The sequence below is a fragment of the Nyctibius grandis genome, chromosome 3 (genome assembly GCF_013368605.1).
Source record: "Nyctibius grandis isolate bNycGra1 chromosome 3, bNycGra1.pri, whole genome shotgun sequence".
In the NCBI taxonomy this organism is placed as follows: Eukaryota; Metazoa; Chordata; class Aves; order Nyctibiiformes; family Nyctibiidae; genus Nyctibius; species Nyctibius grandis.
The window spans coordinates 5,667,306-5,682,059 of NC_090660.1; the positions used below are offsets into that span (position 1 = coordinate 5,667,306).

Below are 14,754 nucleotides of genomic sequence, written 5' to 3' on the forward strand. Positions count from 1 at the left end.
ATGGTGGTATCCCTGTTATTTAAAACAAAGTTGCAGCACTGGGGGACCCCTACCAAGAAAAGCACTTATGCATGCGCTGCAGGTATATGAGAAGGCTCACTCTTGCTGTGCAGCATCAGAGCATTGCTGCAAAGGACTTGCCCCACTCTTGTCTGCAAGAGCCTTCCCCTCGGCTTCCTCACCCCTTCATCTCCTTCCTGTCATCAATGGTGAACACCTCTTTCCAGTCTTTTCCTTTAGCTCTTTGTTTCTCTCGTCTTCCCATCTTGCCTTCTGTGTAACTGCACAACCTTACTACCTCATGCTGTTAACTATTTGTGAAGCTGGGTGCATGAGGAGTGCTATATGAGACTGTGATGTTAAAACATAAAGCCCCAACCAGAACCTGTTTGCAGCTCGCTGGACTGACTGCTGCCCTCTGAAATTACAATAGTTTGATTGACAAGCTTTTCTATTCCCTGAGGGGTTTGCAAAAGGTATTCATAGCTCTTGGTTCCGGAAGATGAAAGGACTCTGACAGATACCTGTGGTGGCCAGCACCTGGACCTGGACTACTTCAGCTCGTTATCCAAAAGCAACAAAACCAACTGATCCATGGGAAGCAAATGATAGCATGCCCCACATGTTACCAGGGTGAACAAATAGCTCAGAGGCATGTTGGTGCCTAATTATGGTGATGTGGACACTTACAAAGATACTGAGGCAGCAATTGCTTTAGAGAAGTGTTTGACACTGTTAGTCATAAGAGGATTTAAAAATCTCAACATATGCCTCAAGGACTTTGAAAATCAGACCCAAAGCGCCTACTTGAGATCTTGTCAAGAAACGACACAGCCAACTCTTGTGAACAAGTCTCCTGGCACAGGTAACATTTTGACTGTGTGAATCAGCAGACAAATCATTGTGCTTTGCCTGTAAAATGGGGGAGTTCAGACTATTCATCTGTCCACAGGCTCAGATCAAACTCTGTATTGGAGCACACAAGCCATACACAACTGCTACCATCTCACTGCAAAGCGATACAGTGAAAGGCAAGGCAGCATTCACTGTACCTTCAATATTAACTTTTTTTTCCAAGAGGCAAACAAATTCTGGCTAGTACTGGTTACCTAGATAAAAAAGGAAAACCCCTACAACTCCTTTTCTTCTCTCTTTCTAACCAATTTATCTACTTCATGTCAAGAGTGATCTTGAAGAAAATTCCTGGCATATTTTGCGTCAAAAAAAATGAATAATAATCATGACTTTTGAAAGTGCTTACTAGACTATTCTGTGCATTTGAATATTTTCTTTCACCATTTAGTCCAGTCTTCTATGGGAGTACATCATAGCCTTTAATTAAACATTCTTGAGTATTTGGATTTTATCTCACAGATACACCACACCCTGCTTGTAAAAATTCCATCTCAGGCAGCCAAAGTGCTTGACTTATTCCAAAGATGAGTTATTAATTAGAATATCTATACACCACGTATTTATAATCTGATGCCATCCCTCCCCAGTGAGCCCAAACTTTTATCTGCAAGATTACTTACCTGCAGCTGAAACAGAGCCATCGCTGGCTGGAATGTAACCTCTATCTTGTGCAACTCCTCACCACCACTCTCAAAATGAAGAACGGGAGATGGGTCCAAATGGAGGACATTTTTAAGACGTTCTGGATGTAAACCCCCTGAATTAAATTCACCTCGCTTAAAATGTGGCTGTAGCTGTCTAGCTCTGTGGGTTTCCTGAAGTCCCCATTCACTTCATCGTGCTTCATTCAGAGAAATCCTCACCCTAGTCGTGAACTCCTGCAAACGCAGAGGTGTCAGCAGGATGCTAACAGGCATGATTTTGCTCCCCGAAGTGGGCCCAGGTTTCACCCTCACCTGGCACACCGTGCAGCTTCATAACGCCCGATGCCAGCTGGGGCACCAGTCCCGTTCTGACTCAGAGCGGGGAGTACCCCAGTCTGAAATCACCGAAGGCAATGACAACTTGCAAAATACTTCCCTGAGCCAAGGGGTAAAAGCCGGTGCCAGCCGTGAGCTCACCAGCACCGCTCCCTGGCACCGCTCGCTTGCCAATCTTCTGCAGCTTTCTTAGCTCGCTAGGTGTGCCGGCTCATCCCACTCTCAAAACGTTTAGCAATTGAGAACAGCGATAGCTTGGGGCTGCCACGGCAGCCAAACACCCAAACAAGCAAAGGTAAAATGTGAGAGAGGAATATTGCACTGCCGGGCTCGTTAGCCCTCACAGGCAACCCGAAGCGCTCAAACCCACACCGTTGCTAAGCGCAGAAGGGAGGGTGCAGCCATCCCACAGAAGGAAATCCATAGGAAATGCTGCTGGCAAGAAATACACCCGGGAGAGAGCCTGCAGGAGCCTCCAGTGAGCCCCGTGCAGATGATGGAGAGACGATAAGGAGCGAGGGGTGCCTTCCGCCACCGGGTCAGGGCAAGACTCTGCTGCCGCAGGCAGCTGACAGTACCCGCCAGGCTTGCCCCTTCCATGGGTCAGCACGAATGCCCCCAGCAGCCCACCACGCTCAGCACTGCCTGCCCTTTCCCAGGCCCAGGTTTGGAAGAGGAAAGTAATCTCATACACCGTCAGGCATTCAGCACGCTGCCGGGTCCCGGTGCAAAGCTCTTCAGCTTCACATGTGGCCCTCTCCGGCTCCAGAGAAAAGTCACCAGCCTGGAGGAGCCACTTGAGCCAAGGAAAAAATTGGTCTCCAACCCTGGACTTCATGTCACACCCACGAGAGACTCCTGCCCTCCTACACCACCGCTCTCCTCGGCCAGCACGTTTCCCTCTGAAACCTTTGATTCTCGGACCTTCCACCTCATACAAGAAGCGATGGAACAGCAGCAAGGAAGCTAATGTTGCCTGGAAAAAAATGATAAACACGCTCTGGATGCAGAGAAAGCAACCTCCTGGCAATTTCGCTGGGGAACCGTGCCATGAGCAGCGAATGTTTTTTGGATTTACTTCTCCTCTGTCTTAGCATGCCCTACAGATACGTGGAGGTATTAGTGTGAGAAAATCTCCTGGTTTGGGAGGCAGGACACTAGTGAGGGGGGTTTGAAATGAAAAAGGGACGAAAAGGCCTGTTCTGCATTCTCCTCTTGTCGAAGGTAAAGGGGAAGAGCTTTAACAAAAGCAGAATTTAAGCAAGCTCCCCCAAAGCAGCGACGTAAGACCTGGCTGCCCACATGGGCCAAAAAAATAACACAAGTGGTTAGTGCAAGAGGACAGAGAAGTTTTATGAGGGGTTTCCCTGAGTCAACACAATTGAAAACACTGGGAAATATTAGAGGGAAAAGCTTGATCCAAAATCTCTCACCTGAAGACACTCAGATACTGTTTGAGCTTACATCTGGGTGTGAACTTTGAAGCTTGGGCTCCTTCCTGTATAACATAGTGGACTGAATCAAACCTGACCCAAACACCTGCAACATCTGGAAATGTGTTGATTCAGAGATGTGTTTTACAGCTTTTGTCAGTCACCGATTTATCAGAAGCTACTCCCTAAATTTCCTCCTCCTCCTTTCATTTATTTCTAAGTACTTTTGTTTTTAAAGTACTTCTTTATTTGTAAGTACTTACTATTTCTCTTACAAAAAGTATTTATAAGTACTTTCTTTCTTTTTGGAAGTACTTTTCACCCATCCACCCAACTCTGGTCTAAGTCAGAAGCTTTTAAGTATTTCCTCAAACAGATAACTCTGGCTGGGACGGCAATGTCAGCATGGAGAAGTTTTTTCTGGCCCTCTTTGCGTTTCTGTTCTTTTTGGAGAAAAGGATGTTCAGGTTGTAATAAAAGGACTGAAAAATACATTAATCCTTATTAAACCGGTAGAGCCAATCGACAGGGCTAGGACTGGCTGCTTCCTCCCCTCTCCCTTCATGCCCTTCCGCAGTTTCCTCTCCTCTTCTCTGACACTTGTTTGTGTTTGGAAGCAGCACGCTTACTCCCAACAGACTGGGACAGGGGATGAGAGGGGAAATGTCTGGACACATTCAGTCCAATTAAATGTTGGCATCACATTCAGTCTTTCCAAAAAGCACGTAGGAAACTTTAAACGCCAGGCTGGCTGCTGCACATTGATGCCTCCCCATTTACATTGCCTTACTTCAAGCCACGAACAGAGTAGGTACTAATTGTCATCGAGCGTGTCTGCCACAAACCCTCTTTAATATCATTCACAAATGTTCTGCTAAAACCTTTCGTCTTTCAGCAGATGACTTCCATAATCCCATGTCACTGATGAGTCCTGGCAGAGCTGAAGAGTGAACTGTGTTTGCTGCTGACAACTCCCCTCACTTTCCTTTTCCAGCTGCCGTAGCAGCACACCAATTCTGTAGCGGCATTCCCTACCCGGCATCATCTCAGACTCACACTGTTCCTGCGAACTACGTGTTTGCTAACAGGGTTTTACAGCAAATAAACAAAGGTGCACGAGCCCTGCACATCACCTTGAGCCATCGGGTCTTTCAACAAGCAGCTGCTCCTACGGGAGGAGTTGTGTCATAAACCCAAGCAGCGTGAGCACGGCGGCAGCGCCTGCCTCCCTCCCACAGACAGTGCCCGGACACCCGTGGGTCCCACAGCGTCCGGGCAGTGATAAAACCTGGGCTCTGTTGCACAGGGGGTCACAACCCTGAGAGAAGGCACTGAAAGCTTAACTTCTGGGTGAGAAAGAAGCAGCTGAGGAGGGACAGGCACAGTCGGCTCTCTCCTGCTACTTTTTGTTTTAAACAACTAAATCTTGTTCTTCCCACTCCTGAGAAAAGCCCTTTAAAAATGAACGAGACTAGTTGTATAAATGAATTAAGGGTCAGTTTACAGTGTTATTAAATTAAATGCTTTATATACAGTAACTGAAGAGTTCAGTAGAATTCACGAAACTAGATTCAGACCTCAGATGCTTTCCAGAGCGGATGGAAGGGTTTAAGGAACCAAACAGAAGAAACTCAAAAAGCCTCGCTTTGCTCAGCATTCACTGCAACATCCAAACCAGCAACATACTTCCACATTACTGCTACAGCTCTGCCCTCCAACATGTGTTCACAGCTCTGATTAGAGCCAACCGCGAGTTAAGGACTAAATGTACCGAGGCATGTCCCCAGCTGATTTCAGTATAAACTGCATGTCTGGAATCTGACCGCACAGAGAGGTCCACGGTCACCACTCGCCAGCTGAGCACTTGCTAAGTCGTACATGGACAGAGCAGCAACCCGCTTGCACCATATTCACACTGCTAAGAGCAAGCGGGTGCTCTTGCCTTGTTTTTAATAAAGCCTTGGTCCATACAGTTTAAAACACGCTTAAGGCGTGCTCACACGCAATAATCTCTGAGGACAGGAAAAATCTCCCGTCACTTTTCAGTTTGTGAGAAGAAAGGGTGCTCAACACAGCACGCCGAGATAAACAACCTGTGCTGCTCGTTACACGTTTTGGTACCTGCACAATAGGGTGGCCCCCCGCAGATGCCTTCACAGCCCCTCGACTGCCTTCTGTCTCGTAATGAGCTCGGTGGTGGGATTTCGGCTGCACTTCAATACGCAGTTCATAAGGTCCTGAGTGAGATGGCAGCTGCCAATCAAGGGCAGGCAGGGATGGGCTATAATGGAAAGGAAAATGTATTAAAAATTAACATCAAATACACTATCACAAACCACGAGCATTCTGCACTATTACTTTAGAGACCATGTTTCGCAGTTCATCCTTCACCATCTTACATTTAAAATTTCATCAATATGGATAATGCCACGACATAAGTAATTTAGAAGGTAATGGTTATTTTATGAAGATTTATGGGTCGAGCACATCTAATGGCCCAGATGCTGTCTGATTTGTAAACAAAATGGAAAAATGTTAAGACACAGCTTACAAATATCTTAATAGATTGATTCTTGCACGCAAAGGAGAAAGGTAGGCAGAAAGATGCAGAAGAATTTAAGGAAGAGGATTTCTGCTGTGAAAGTGAATGCCAAACCAGCTCTGGGGCAGTTCCGCATTTAATGAATCTAATGGATTTCAACAAATCTGCTCAGTTCACAGGGGTCGGAAAGAAGAAAAAAAAAAGCCATTTCCCAGCTTCCTTCCCAACACAAAACACGTCAGAGAGTCTCAAAACGAAGCCGGTCTCTTTCTGGTTCACGCGCTGCAAGGGAGCAAGCTCTGAGGTCAGAACTTGCTTACAAATCCTACTGATGATGACGCACAAGTCTGAAGAAAATCTAGCTCGCTCTTCTGGCCCGGTACTGACTCCACAGTTAACTAAAATATTAAGGACTCTTTACCATCACACAAGCAAGCAGGCCCGACAGCATGCAATGGTGGGCAAGCAACATTCTTAGAAACCCACTTCCAGCGTAAAACCACACTTGAAAATAGTCAGGAGGCTGTAAGAGATGCCAGGTTGACGCTTTCGGGTGAGAAAAAAGAAAAAGAAACAAACAAGTACTGTAGAAAAAGTAGGCCTGGGACAAATTTATTGATATTAAAATTGCAGCAAAAAGCTTCACGATGAAAACACTAATTTTATGTCTAGTTTATATTCTTTCCTTTGGTGAATCCTCCTCACCACGTGTTCTTCAAAAGCCTTTACAAGCAGTTAAACAGCACAACCACAACACACTGCCCTGCCCTCTTACATCAAACTTTATTATCTCTCCCATCAGCCTGGAGAAGACAACCAGCAAGCAGCAAATCACGGTCCTCGACCCTTTGTTATAGCCACAGACCGGGGCTACCTGCCGTGGTGAGGGGGCTCATCCCGCCGCAGCACGCAGACGAGGAAGCTGAAGGGCTAATTACCTGTGAGGAGGCTGGCCGCTCCCCACCTCGCTGCTACAGCCCTGGTGCAAGGACAGTCTGAGCATTTCATGGCTGAAATGAGCTGGCTGGGAGGGAAAGGATGCAGAAGAGCTTCCGCACTGGATGCGTACATTACAAGCACGTGTTCAGCTGGAGACTGAATACTCCATTTTACTGTCCCAGCGATCCACACGCTAACCCAGCGCGCTTGTGGCCCCTCGGGCATCACAGCTCTCACATCCCCCAAAGCAACCCTGCTGTCTCCCACTGCAGGACAGAGACTTTAACCACTTGTACTGGCTTTTTTTTTGCTTTGCCTTTTTGTGGTTTTTTTTTAAGTGCTTATCCATCCCTTTATGATCGGCATATTTAACTCGCATCTGCTGCTGCATGCATGCATATACACTGATGGAACTTCAGGTGGTGCTAAGTTTCTCTACATTATCTTTCTTCCCTGCTTATAAATTTGAGCCATGTGATTTGAATGCCTATAGACATGCACTATATGCATTACAGGGGTTAGCGGGAGCCACTAAGTCCCAACCCTAGTTGAGGACCAGGACCACCCTCACTCCCTGGGCACCCCCTGCTACCCCAGCACGGCTTGCTGGTGAGTCGCAGGCTCCAAACTTTCAGCTACTCTGCTCTCCAGCCCTCAGGACAGGGAGCATCCTCAAAAATAACAGAAGGGGAGAGAAGAAAGTAGCCATACAGCTCCCTGCTCAGTCCAGATGGGAGCTCATCCAAAAGACAGACGTTGCCTCTGTGAGGGCTCCCAGCTCCCATGAACATCTGGATCCAGCAGGAGCCAGCGGGACACTCTCTGCGCAGCAGAGACAGTCCTGAAATTCAGGACAAATCCTGAATTTGGCTACTGCCCCCCCAAGCACGGGAGCTCCAGCCTTGGCTAGAGGCTAGAGTCTTCTGCACTCCTGTGCAAGCCTTTCCCCCAAAATGGCCAGGACCCACCTTGGGGGCAAGAAGCTCTTCTGCTACTCGACACTCAAAGAATGAAGAGATGGCAAAAAATTACAGGTGATTTGCCATTGTATATGGCCACAATTGTTTGCCTATCACATTAGGTACACATACTTTAGTCTGAAAAAGTCTCAAAAAAAAAAATTCTGGGTAAACCATATTTGACTAATGATAAATGACAAAGAGCAGAGCAAAACAGCTGTGTCTCTCCTGGTGATGATCAGCACACATTTTTAAACAGATGTTTCTGGTTTTAAGTAAATTCTCACTTGATGGATCTTTTTTTTTCTGAGGACACAACATCTATCAGATTAGAAATTTTTAACACTTAATTAAAAAGGACAACTCTGAGCAGCAGCATGTAGCCCTCAAGTGAAGAGGGATTTTTTTTTAAGATACATGGTAGTAAGTAATAGTTCCATAACTAACAACATCTCTTCAAAAAACAAAGAAAAAACCCACAAAAAAACCCTTTCAAATCAGCACCTGAAAATGTCACTATAATTAAGTTGTAAAATTCATATTCTCAAATAAAGCCTGAAAATAAAAATACAGTTTGCTATTAGCCTGCAATCTATCATTGAAATTCCAAAATACCACCTGCCCTATTATAAATTGACAATTAATGGCAGTTTTCCTGATAAAGGAAGCAGAGTGATGCATTTAACAGTGTCATGGGCTGGGGCTGTCAGAGCTATTTCCTATGTTAGGTTATCTCCATCATGCACTTAATTTCCTGCGGCTAAACGTGGTTAAGGGAAAAAGTCACCAAGCAAATGGTGTAGTGGTAAAATCAAATCTGGTTGCTGCAAATAAACCTTATCAATTTGAAAAGGCCCAAACTACCTCATCTAGCCAGCATCACGCGGAGGGGAGAAGAGCCCCTCCACAGGGGTCAAGAAGAGAAATAAAAGGTCTCCACGCAGTCTTCCTATCAAATATACATCGGTGTATTTCCCTCAGATCAAATTTTCCACCCACTGAAAACCTGTCCCATTCCTTTCTACGCCATAATAAATCTAACTGTAGTCCTCCTAAATACTGTAATGAGGGATGGTTGTTTCAAGGCGGGTTCACAAAACCTGGTGTCAGGCTGTAGAAAACTCGCTCAATGTAACTCCGTCCTACATAAATCAGATTACAAAACAGATGAATAGTGATTTATTTTGCATACACCAGATACACAATATGATTAAATCAAAAACAGATTATGCAGTCTGGCTGACTTCTGCCTTTAGCAGAAAGATTTATCAAGTTTCAAAAAAAAAAAAAAAAAAAAAAAGAAGGATACTAAGCAGCACACTGGAATATAGACAGGGAGGAAACAAAGCCAAAAACTTCTGCTGAACTTTGCAAAGGTGTTTAAGCCCCATTTTCATATGACTGCTATGCATTTGGGACTTAAATTACTATTACACTTTCTAACTACCAGATGCCCAAGGCTACCTGAAAAAGAGATTTGCAAACATTTTTTGTACTTAACTAGGCTGCTGTGCAAAAGGTGTCAGAACAACTGCCGGTCTCGCACAGGGACTAACCCTGCTCGTTGGCCAAGTACCACAGCATGGAGTCATCTACCCCAGATAGCTGCCTGACAGCGGCATAAGCCACTGCCCTGGAAGAGCAGGACGGTAAGTGTGTTTCAGCGCCCAAAGTACAGCAAGAGACTTGGAAGGACTGGCTGAGACTGGGTACCCTGCACTAAACTTATTTTTTCTAACAGGGAGTGTTCGTTTAGAAACAAAAACATAAACTAGAGAAACCACAGGGCTGCTGACACTTTTACCAGGCTGCTAGCTTGCCCCTGCTCCAACTGTGCACCAAATGCAAACGTGGTTACAATTTATTATTTATTACCCACATCTCACATCGAAGAGGATGCCTGTTAAAGATCCTTGTGTGATCTGGAAGAGTAAGAAACAATGATGATGCCTACGTGTCCACCAACTTGACTGTAGTCAGAAAAATATACCTGCTTTATACTTCACCTATGAGTTAACGTGGGTAGACTTTGCTCTCTTTTTTTTTTTTAATTTCCTGTCTGACAATTGAGCAATCTGACTGTGAGCTGTTAAAATAGATGCTGCGTCCCACCCCAGACTTGGCTGTGTTTTGATGGCATGCGGAGCAAGTAGCTCCTCCGTGGAGTGCACGCGGTGCGCGGGAATTCCTCACGCTGAAGTCTGAAAACGTGAGTCGTCATCATGCTCCCAGATAACACTTCACACTACCGTCCTAAAATTTCACATTCAGAGATCGATTTGCATGGGAAATTTTCCACTTGTTGGCTTAGAGGAAGAACAAGAAACGATTGCCGCAGGAAGGGAGATAACAAGTGGCTGGCATCGCATCGCTGCTCGTTCTGAATTTAGAATCACGCGGTGCTAAAACGAGCTGGTGAAGGAAGGCCATTAATAAGATGCTCACAGGGGTGTCTGAACGAACTGAAAAACAGTCAGAAGAAAGCATGGGGAGGATTAAATCAAACAAACAAAATCAGTTTACTGAGACAGGCTTCTAAGCAGTCTTCAGCCTTAAGGTACAGCAACCTATTGTAATCAAAAGCCACTGCAACATGGCGGCAAACCGAACTTGTTGAAGCATCTAAATATCCCCATCCAGCACGAATATAGCAGGAGAGAGAAAAAAGTTGGAGGCTTTGCGGGCTCTTCCCTGTCCACTCCCCCCGCCCCTCAATTAATACTAATGAGTCCCAGGAGATGGTCACTGACACACAGCCACAAGTCCCCATTTCACCGGGTCTTGCCCAGACAGCCCTGCCTTTGCTTTGTCTCAGGATCTTCCTCTCCCTTGCCCTAAACACACGAGCTTGCCATGAACGCACAGGTCAGCAAATCCAGCGCGCTACTGCACCGGTGACTATCGCATCTTAAGATAGCTGGTGCCATTCTCCGCTGGCAGAAAGCCCCAATTTCTTGAGAAACTCAACTTCTCCCAAGTAAGGTCGTCCTCTATCTCATGATGTGAACCAAACCATCTATTTTTGGGGGAAGGCAAAAAAAAAAAAAGCATCAAGAGCATCTGAAAGGTCCACAAATCAAAAGAAAGAAAGAAAAAAATATGCAACGCTAAAATCATGATTTTTAAGGAAATCATATGGTTTGGGGCCTCAATGAATGATTTTTGCGTGCTCGAGTTCAATACTGTCACAGTCACAAAAGTGGAATCCAAAAAATCCACAAAAAATAAACCAGCCCATTGATGCAGATAAAAGCCAAATGTGCTTTTGCAACTGCTAGACAGGTATCCAGCCATACATTCTCTGGGTGCAAACTACAGCCTCCATACGTAAAACTACACAACCCCATCTCTGTGAGGTCAAGAACATACATGCATATTTTTGAGGCTGAAAAAGAGACTGCTGCTAAAGAAAATGTGGCTTTCAACGGTTAAAAAAAATAAACTGTACAAGAAAATACAGTAGGGAGCTTTTATAAGCCACCTGGAACTGGGTGTCTATTCCTGGAAGCTCCTTTTGGTGTGGTAGACCTCACACATGCCATACGCCCAACCAACAAACCCAATCATGTCTCTTCCCCTTCCCCCCCAAAAACACTACATTTCATGAAAACTCAAGTGTTATAGGCCAACACGCTTCTTGGATTAAACTGATGACACTTGAAACAACTACAATGCGTTACTTTTCAACGAGTAAGAAACTGTCTCTAGGAAATTCCAGGTTGTGTTTAGTCAAATACAGCGGCTGAAGAGGAAGTCATAAAAAATGTGCAAGATACTCAGAAATCCGGCACTTCCATGAGCATCTACACTTTTTGTTGTAATATAGGATGATTTGGGACATGCTAATGAGCAGGTAAAAAATAAAAATGGGATTTTAGTTTTGGAAATAGTCACTAACACTGCCGCCATACCCGAGGGCAGAAGTTGAGTCCTGTACTTCCATTTTGGCTTTGACATTTTTGCCATGAGAGATTCTGCACTGCACAGCACTGAGAAGTGATGGAGAAATGTCACAGAAAGGAACACACCTGAGAGAGTAAGGGCTTGAGAAACACAGAGCCCCCCCTGCTCATATAATAACTGCCTGGTAGAGCGCTTCTTGTTGAAGTATTTGCTACACTAACTATAAAAGAGGGACTACAGACAGAAGGATCTTCTTGCATTTGAGTCTGACAGCACAATGCATAAATACTGAAATAAAAAAAGACCTTGGAGCTAAAAGCTAAAGCAGAATTTCACAAAGACCATCTCTTGACTCTCCGCATAATGATTTACCTCCAGTAGTTTTTGAGGCAGATTGGTACATTCAGGGAACCCATTTTGGTCTGGAAAAGGTACGATTCCCATCGCAACCTCCGGGTTTGTTGCAAAGCTTCCCCTGAAAATCTCTGCTTGGTCTCTAAATATTTTCTACATCCAAGGATTTGGCGCAAGGCCCTGGGCTGCGACCGAAGCACCGCAGACAAATCCCCAGCAGACCTGGGTTACGCTGTGCCGCTTCAGCCTCGGCTGTGGGGTCAGGCTCTGCCCTCCCACCTCATCTTGCGATCCTCAGCACCCACACGCCGCGTCCCATGCAGGAACAGAGTCACATGTTCATAGCCCTTGAGGGGGATGTGTGAGCCCAAACCTGCTCCGAAGAGCCCACAGCCTGGGGACGGGGCTGAGCCTTTGAGCTTACAGTCCTCGTAAGCAACCAAGAGAAGCACGAGGCACAGAAAGACTGTGTCCCTGTTAAGGCAGGCGTTATTACACTCTTATTATATACTCCTATTATTCTCTTGCTCTGGGACTTGAAAAGCCTGAAGTGGATTGAACTTTAATTACGACAAATGAAAAACATCATCAATTTTAGAAACAGTACAAAAAAGCAGTTTCCCTTTTAGACTGATGCCCGCTATAAAACCCCAGGAAAGGAGACAGCACCCGGCCGACGGTCTGCCTGAGCCTGCTCCCTCCTGCCCCCAAAGCGATGGGAAGGCAGGAGAGGGAGGGAAAGGTGCCAGTGATTTTCCAAGGCACGCTGGCTTTTGATGAAAATTGCACCGCGTATTCAGGAAGAGACAGAGGAGGTAATCAAATCTGGTTATCTCAAAATCATTATGACCGGGTAGATTTTGGAGCCCGAGTTGTTTGTTGGAACCCACCGCTCCAGCCCTCGCGTTTGAAATAGAACAGATGTGTAACATAACAGGAAAAAAAATCCAGCTCTGTTGTGACAAATTCTTAACCAGTTTTTTTGGAAAGATTTAAAATAACATAGTTTCTGTTGCGTAGGCTGTGATCCTGTTGACGTCCGTGCTCAGTTGCCCAGCACTTTCATATACATAAAACGAGAGGTGTTTTTGGTGGAAGGAAGTACGGCCAGTGTATCTGATTGGTAAAATAACTTAAAATCACATTTCGACAGTAACTTCCAACTGCCCTAGAGCACGAGTTAATGAGATCACATGGAAACATATTGCAAACCAGGAAACATATTTTATACAAGACCAAAACAGTGGAAAAAAATGTTAAATACACAACGTAGTGGGGCTCCGTTTTGTACGCTTCACCTTTCTTGTTTGTGTTAGCGCACAGGCACGCCGGGTGCCTCCTGACGGACTGCAGCAAAGCGCCCACGGGCCGCTCGCTGCGACGGAAAGATAAAAGCCTGTTTGGTCAAACTGTCCTATTATTGCCCTTGAAGTCTGAGGCAAAAAGCAGCTCCCCAATGCAAAAGCCAACGGCCAGCCTCGCTGATGAACGCGGGCTACTTGGCACTTCAGTGGGAGAACATAAAAGGCTTTTTTTAAGTACACAGGAAGGCTCTGAAGGATTTGCCTGGCGTTAAAAGCCTCTACGCCAGCTCCGAAAGGCAGCGAGTGCGTACCTCGGGATGGCTCGGCCAGACCCAAAGGGGCTGCTGCATTTCCCAGCGCTGAATTGAGCCAGTGTCCTGCAAGGAGCTTGGGCAACGCAGAGAGGAGAAGGAGGAGGAGAATGATGAGGAAGGGGACCACAGCACTACATGCTGTAACACAAAGGGCCACAGACTGCTCAACCTCAGTTTTGGGAGACAGCACATGGCAGAGAGGTGCTGGCTGGAGAAAAGTGAGACTGGCAAGGTTGAGAGCCAAGGAATGTATTGCTAATTAAAACATTTCAGCTACATGCCCACTTCTTTCATTTTGAGAAAGACAGCTTCGCTGTCAAAAGCAAGAAGCCAGGTGTGCTTGGGGAGGAAGAGGAGAGGGGGTCACCATCACAACCACAGACTAGGAATAGTCTGTGGAAACTTTTGGAAAGCCAAACTCCTTTGCTGCACCATGTGCTTCTGCGTATACAGCCTTCAGAAGACTTCAAAATGAAGACCGTAACTGAGACCGAAAGAGAAAGCAATGGATGTAACTCAAATTCTGGCTATTCTGTGGTGCTTCCTACCCAGAGTCCTCTTATGATAAATGAATGTGACCAGTATATTGAGTATTATCAGTTGACAAATAAGGTTTTCTTCTTTGAACATAAAAATGGTGGGGAAGGAGGAAAAAAGAAAATCACTGTTCAACACAGATAGGAAAAGAAGATTGATTAGCAGCTTGCAGATGAAGTGAAGTAAAAGCTGAAACAATGTACAAAAGAACCATATTCCTATTCTGTTTGTATTCACTGTCTATAAAGCGTAAATGTAAAAGGCCCTGTACAGCCACAATAATGAGACCATCTCCTTGTCCTGCAATAAAAACATACTAGGACATGATGAACTGTTTAAGTAAAGCCACAGGTTTGACAGCACCAAATTGTCCTGCTACCTGATGAGCTTCTGAATACCCCACTTCCAGACCGCCCGGGCTGGGGCTTGTCCCCTGGGAAGCAGATAACCACTTCTACAACCCACACATGGCCAGCTCCTAGAACAGCCTCTTTAACCCTTCAAGGCTTTACTCGTCGTCACACCACAGCAACCACAGAGGCAGCTTCACAAAATACAGCTAAGTGGAATGAGT

The 14,754-nt window shown here is 45.6% G+C and overlaps 1 protein-coding gene across 6 annotated transcripts in view; it reads right to left on the reverse strand.

The window, feature by feature from the left end:
- Positions 1-14,754, reverse strand: part of NFATC1 (nuclear factor of activated T cells 1) — a 116,338-nt gene that overhangs the window by 90,812 nt on the left and 10,772 nt on the right. For all 6 annotated transcript variants that reach the window (XM_068395911.1, XM_068395915.1, XM_068395913.1 and 3 more), the window contains exon 3: positions 5,450-5,609. In XM_068395911.1, coding sequence (XP_068252012.1) covers positions 5,450-5,609 — 160 coding nt within the window. The remainder of the gene's footprint in view (positions 1-5,449; positions 5,610-14,754) is intronic.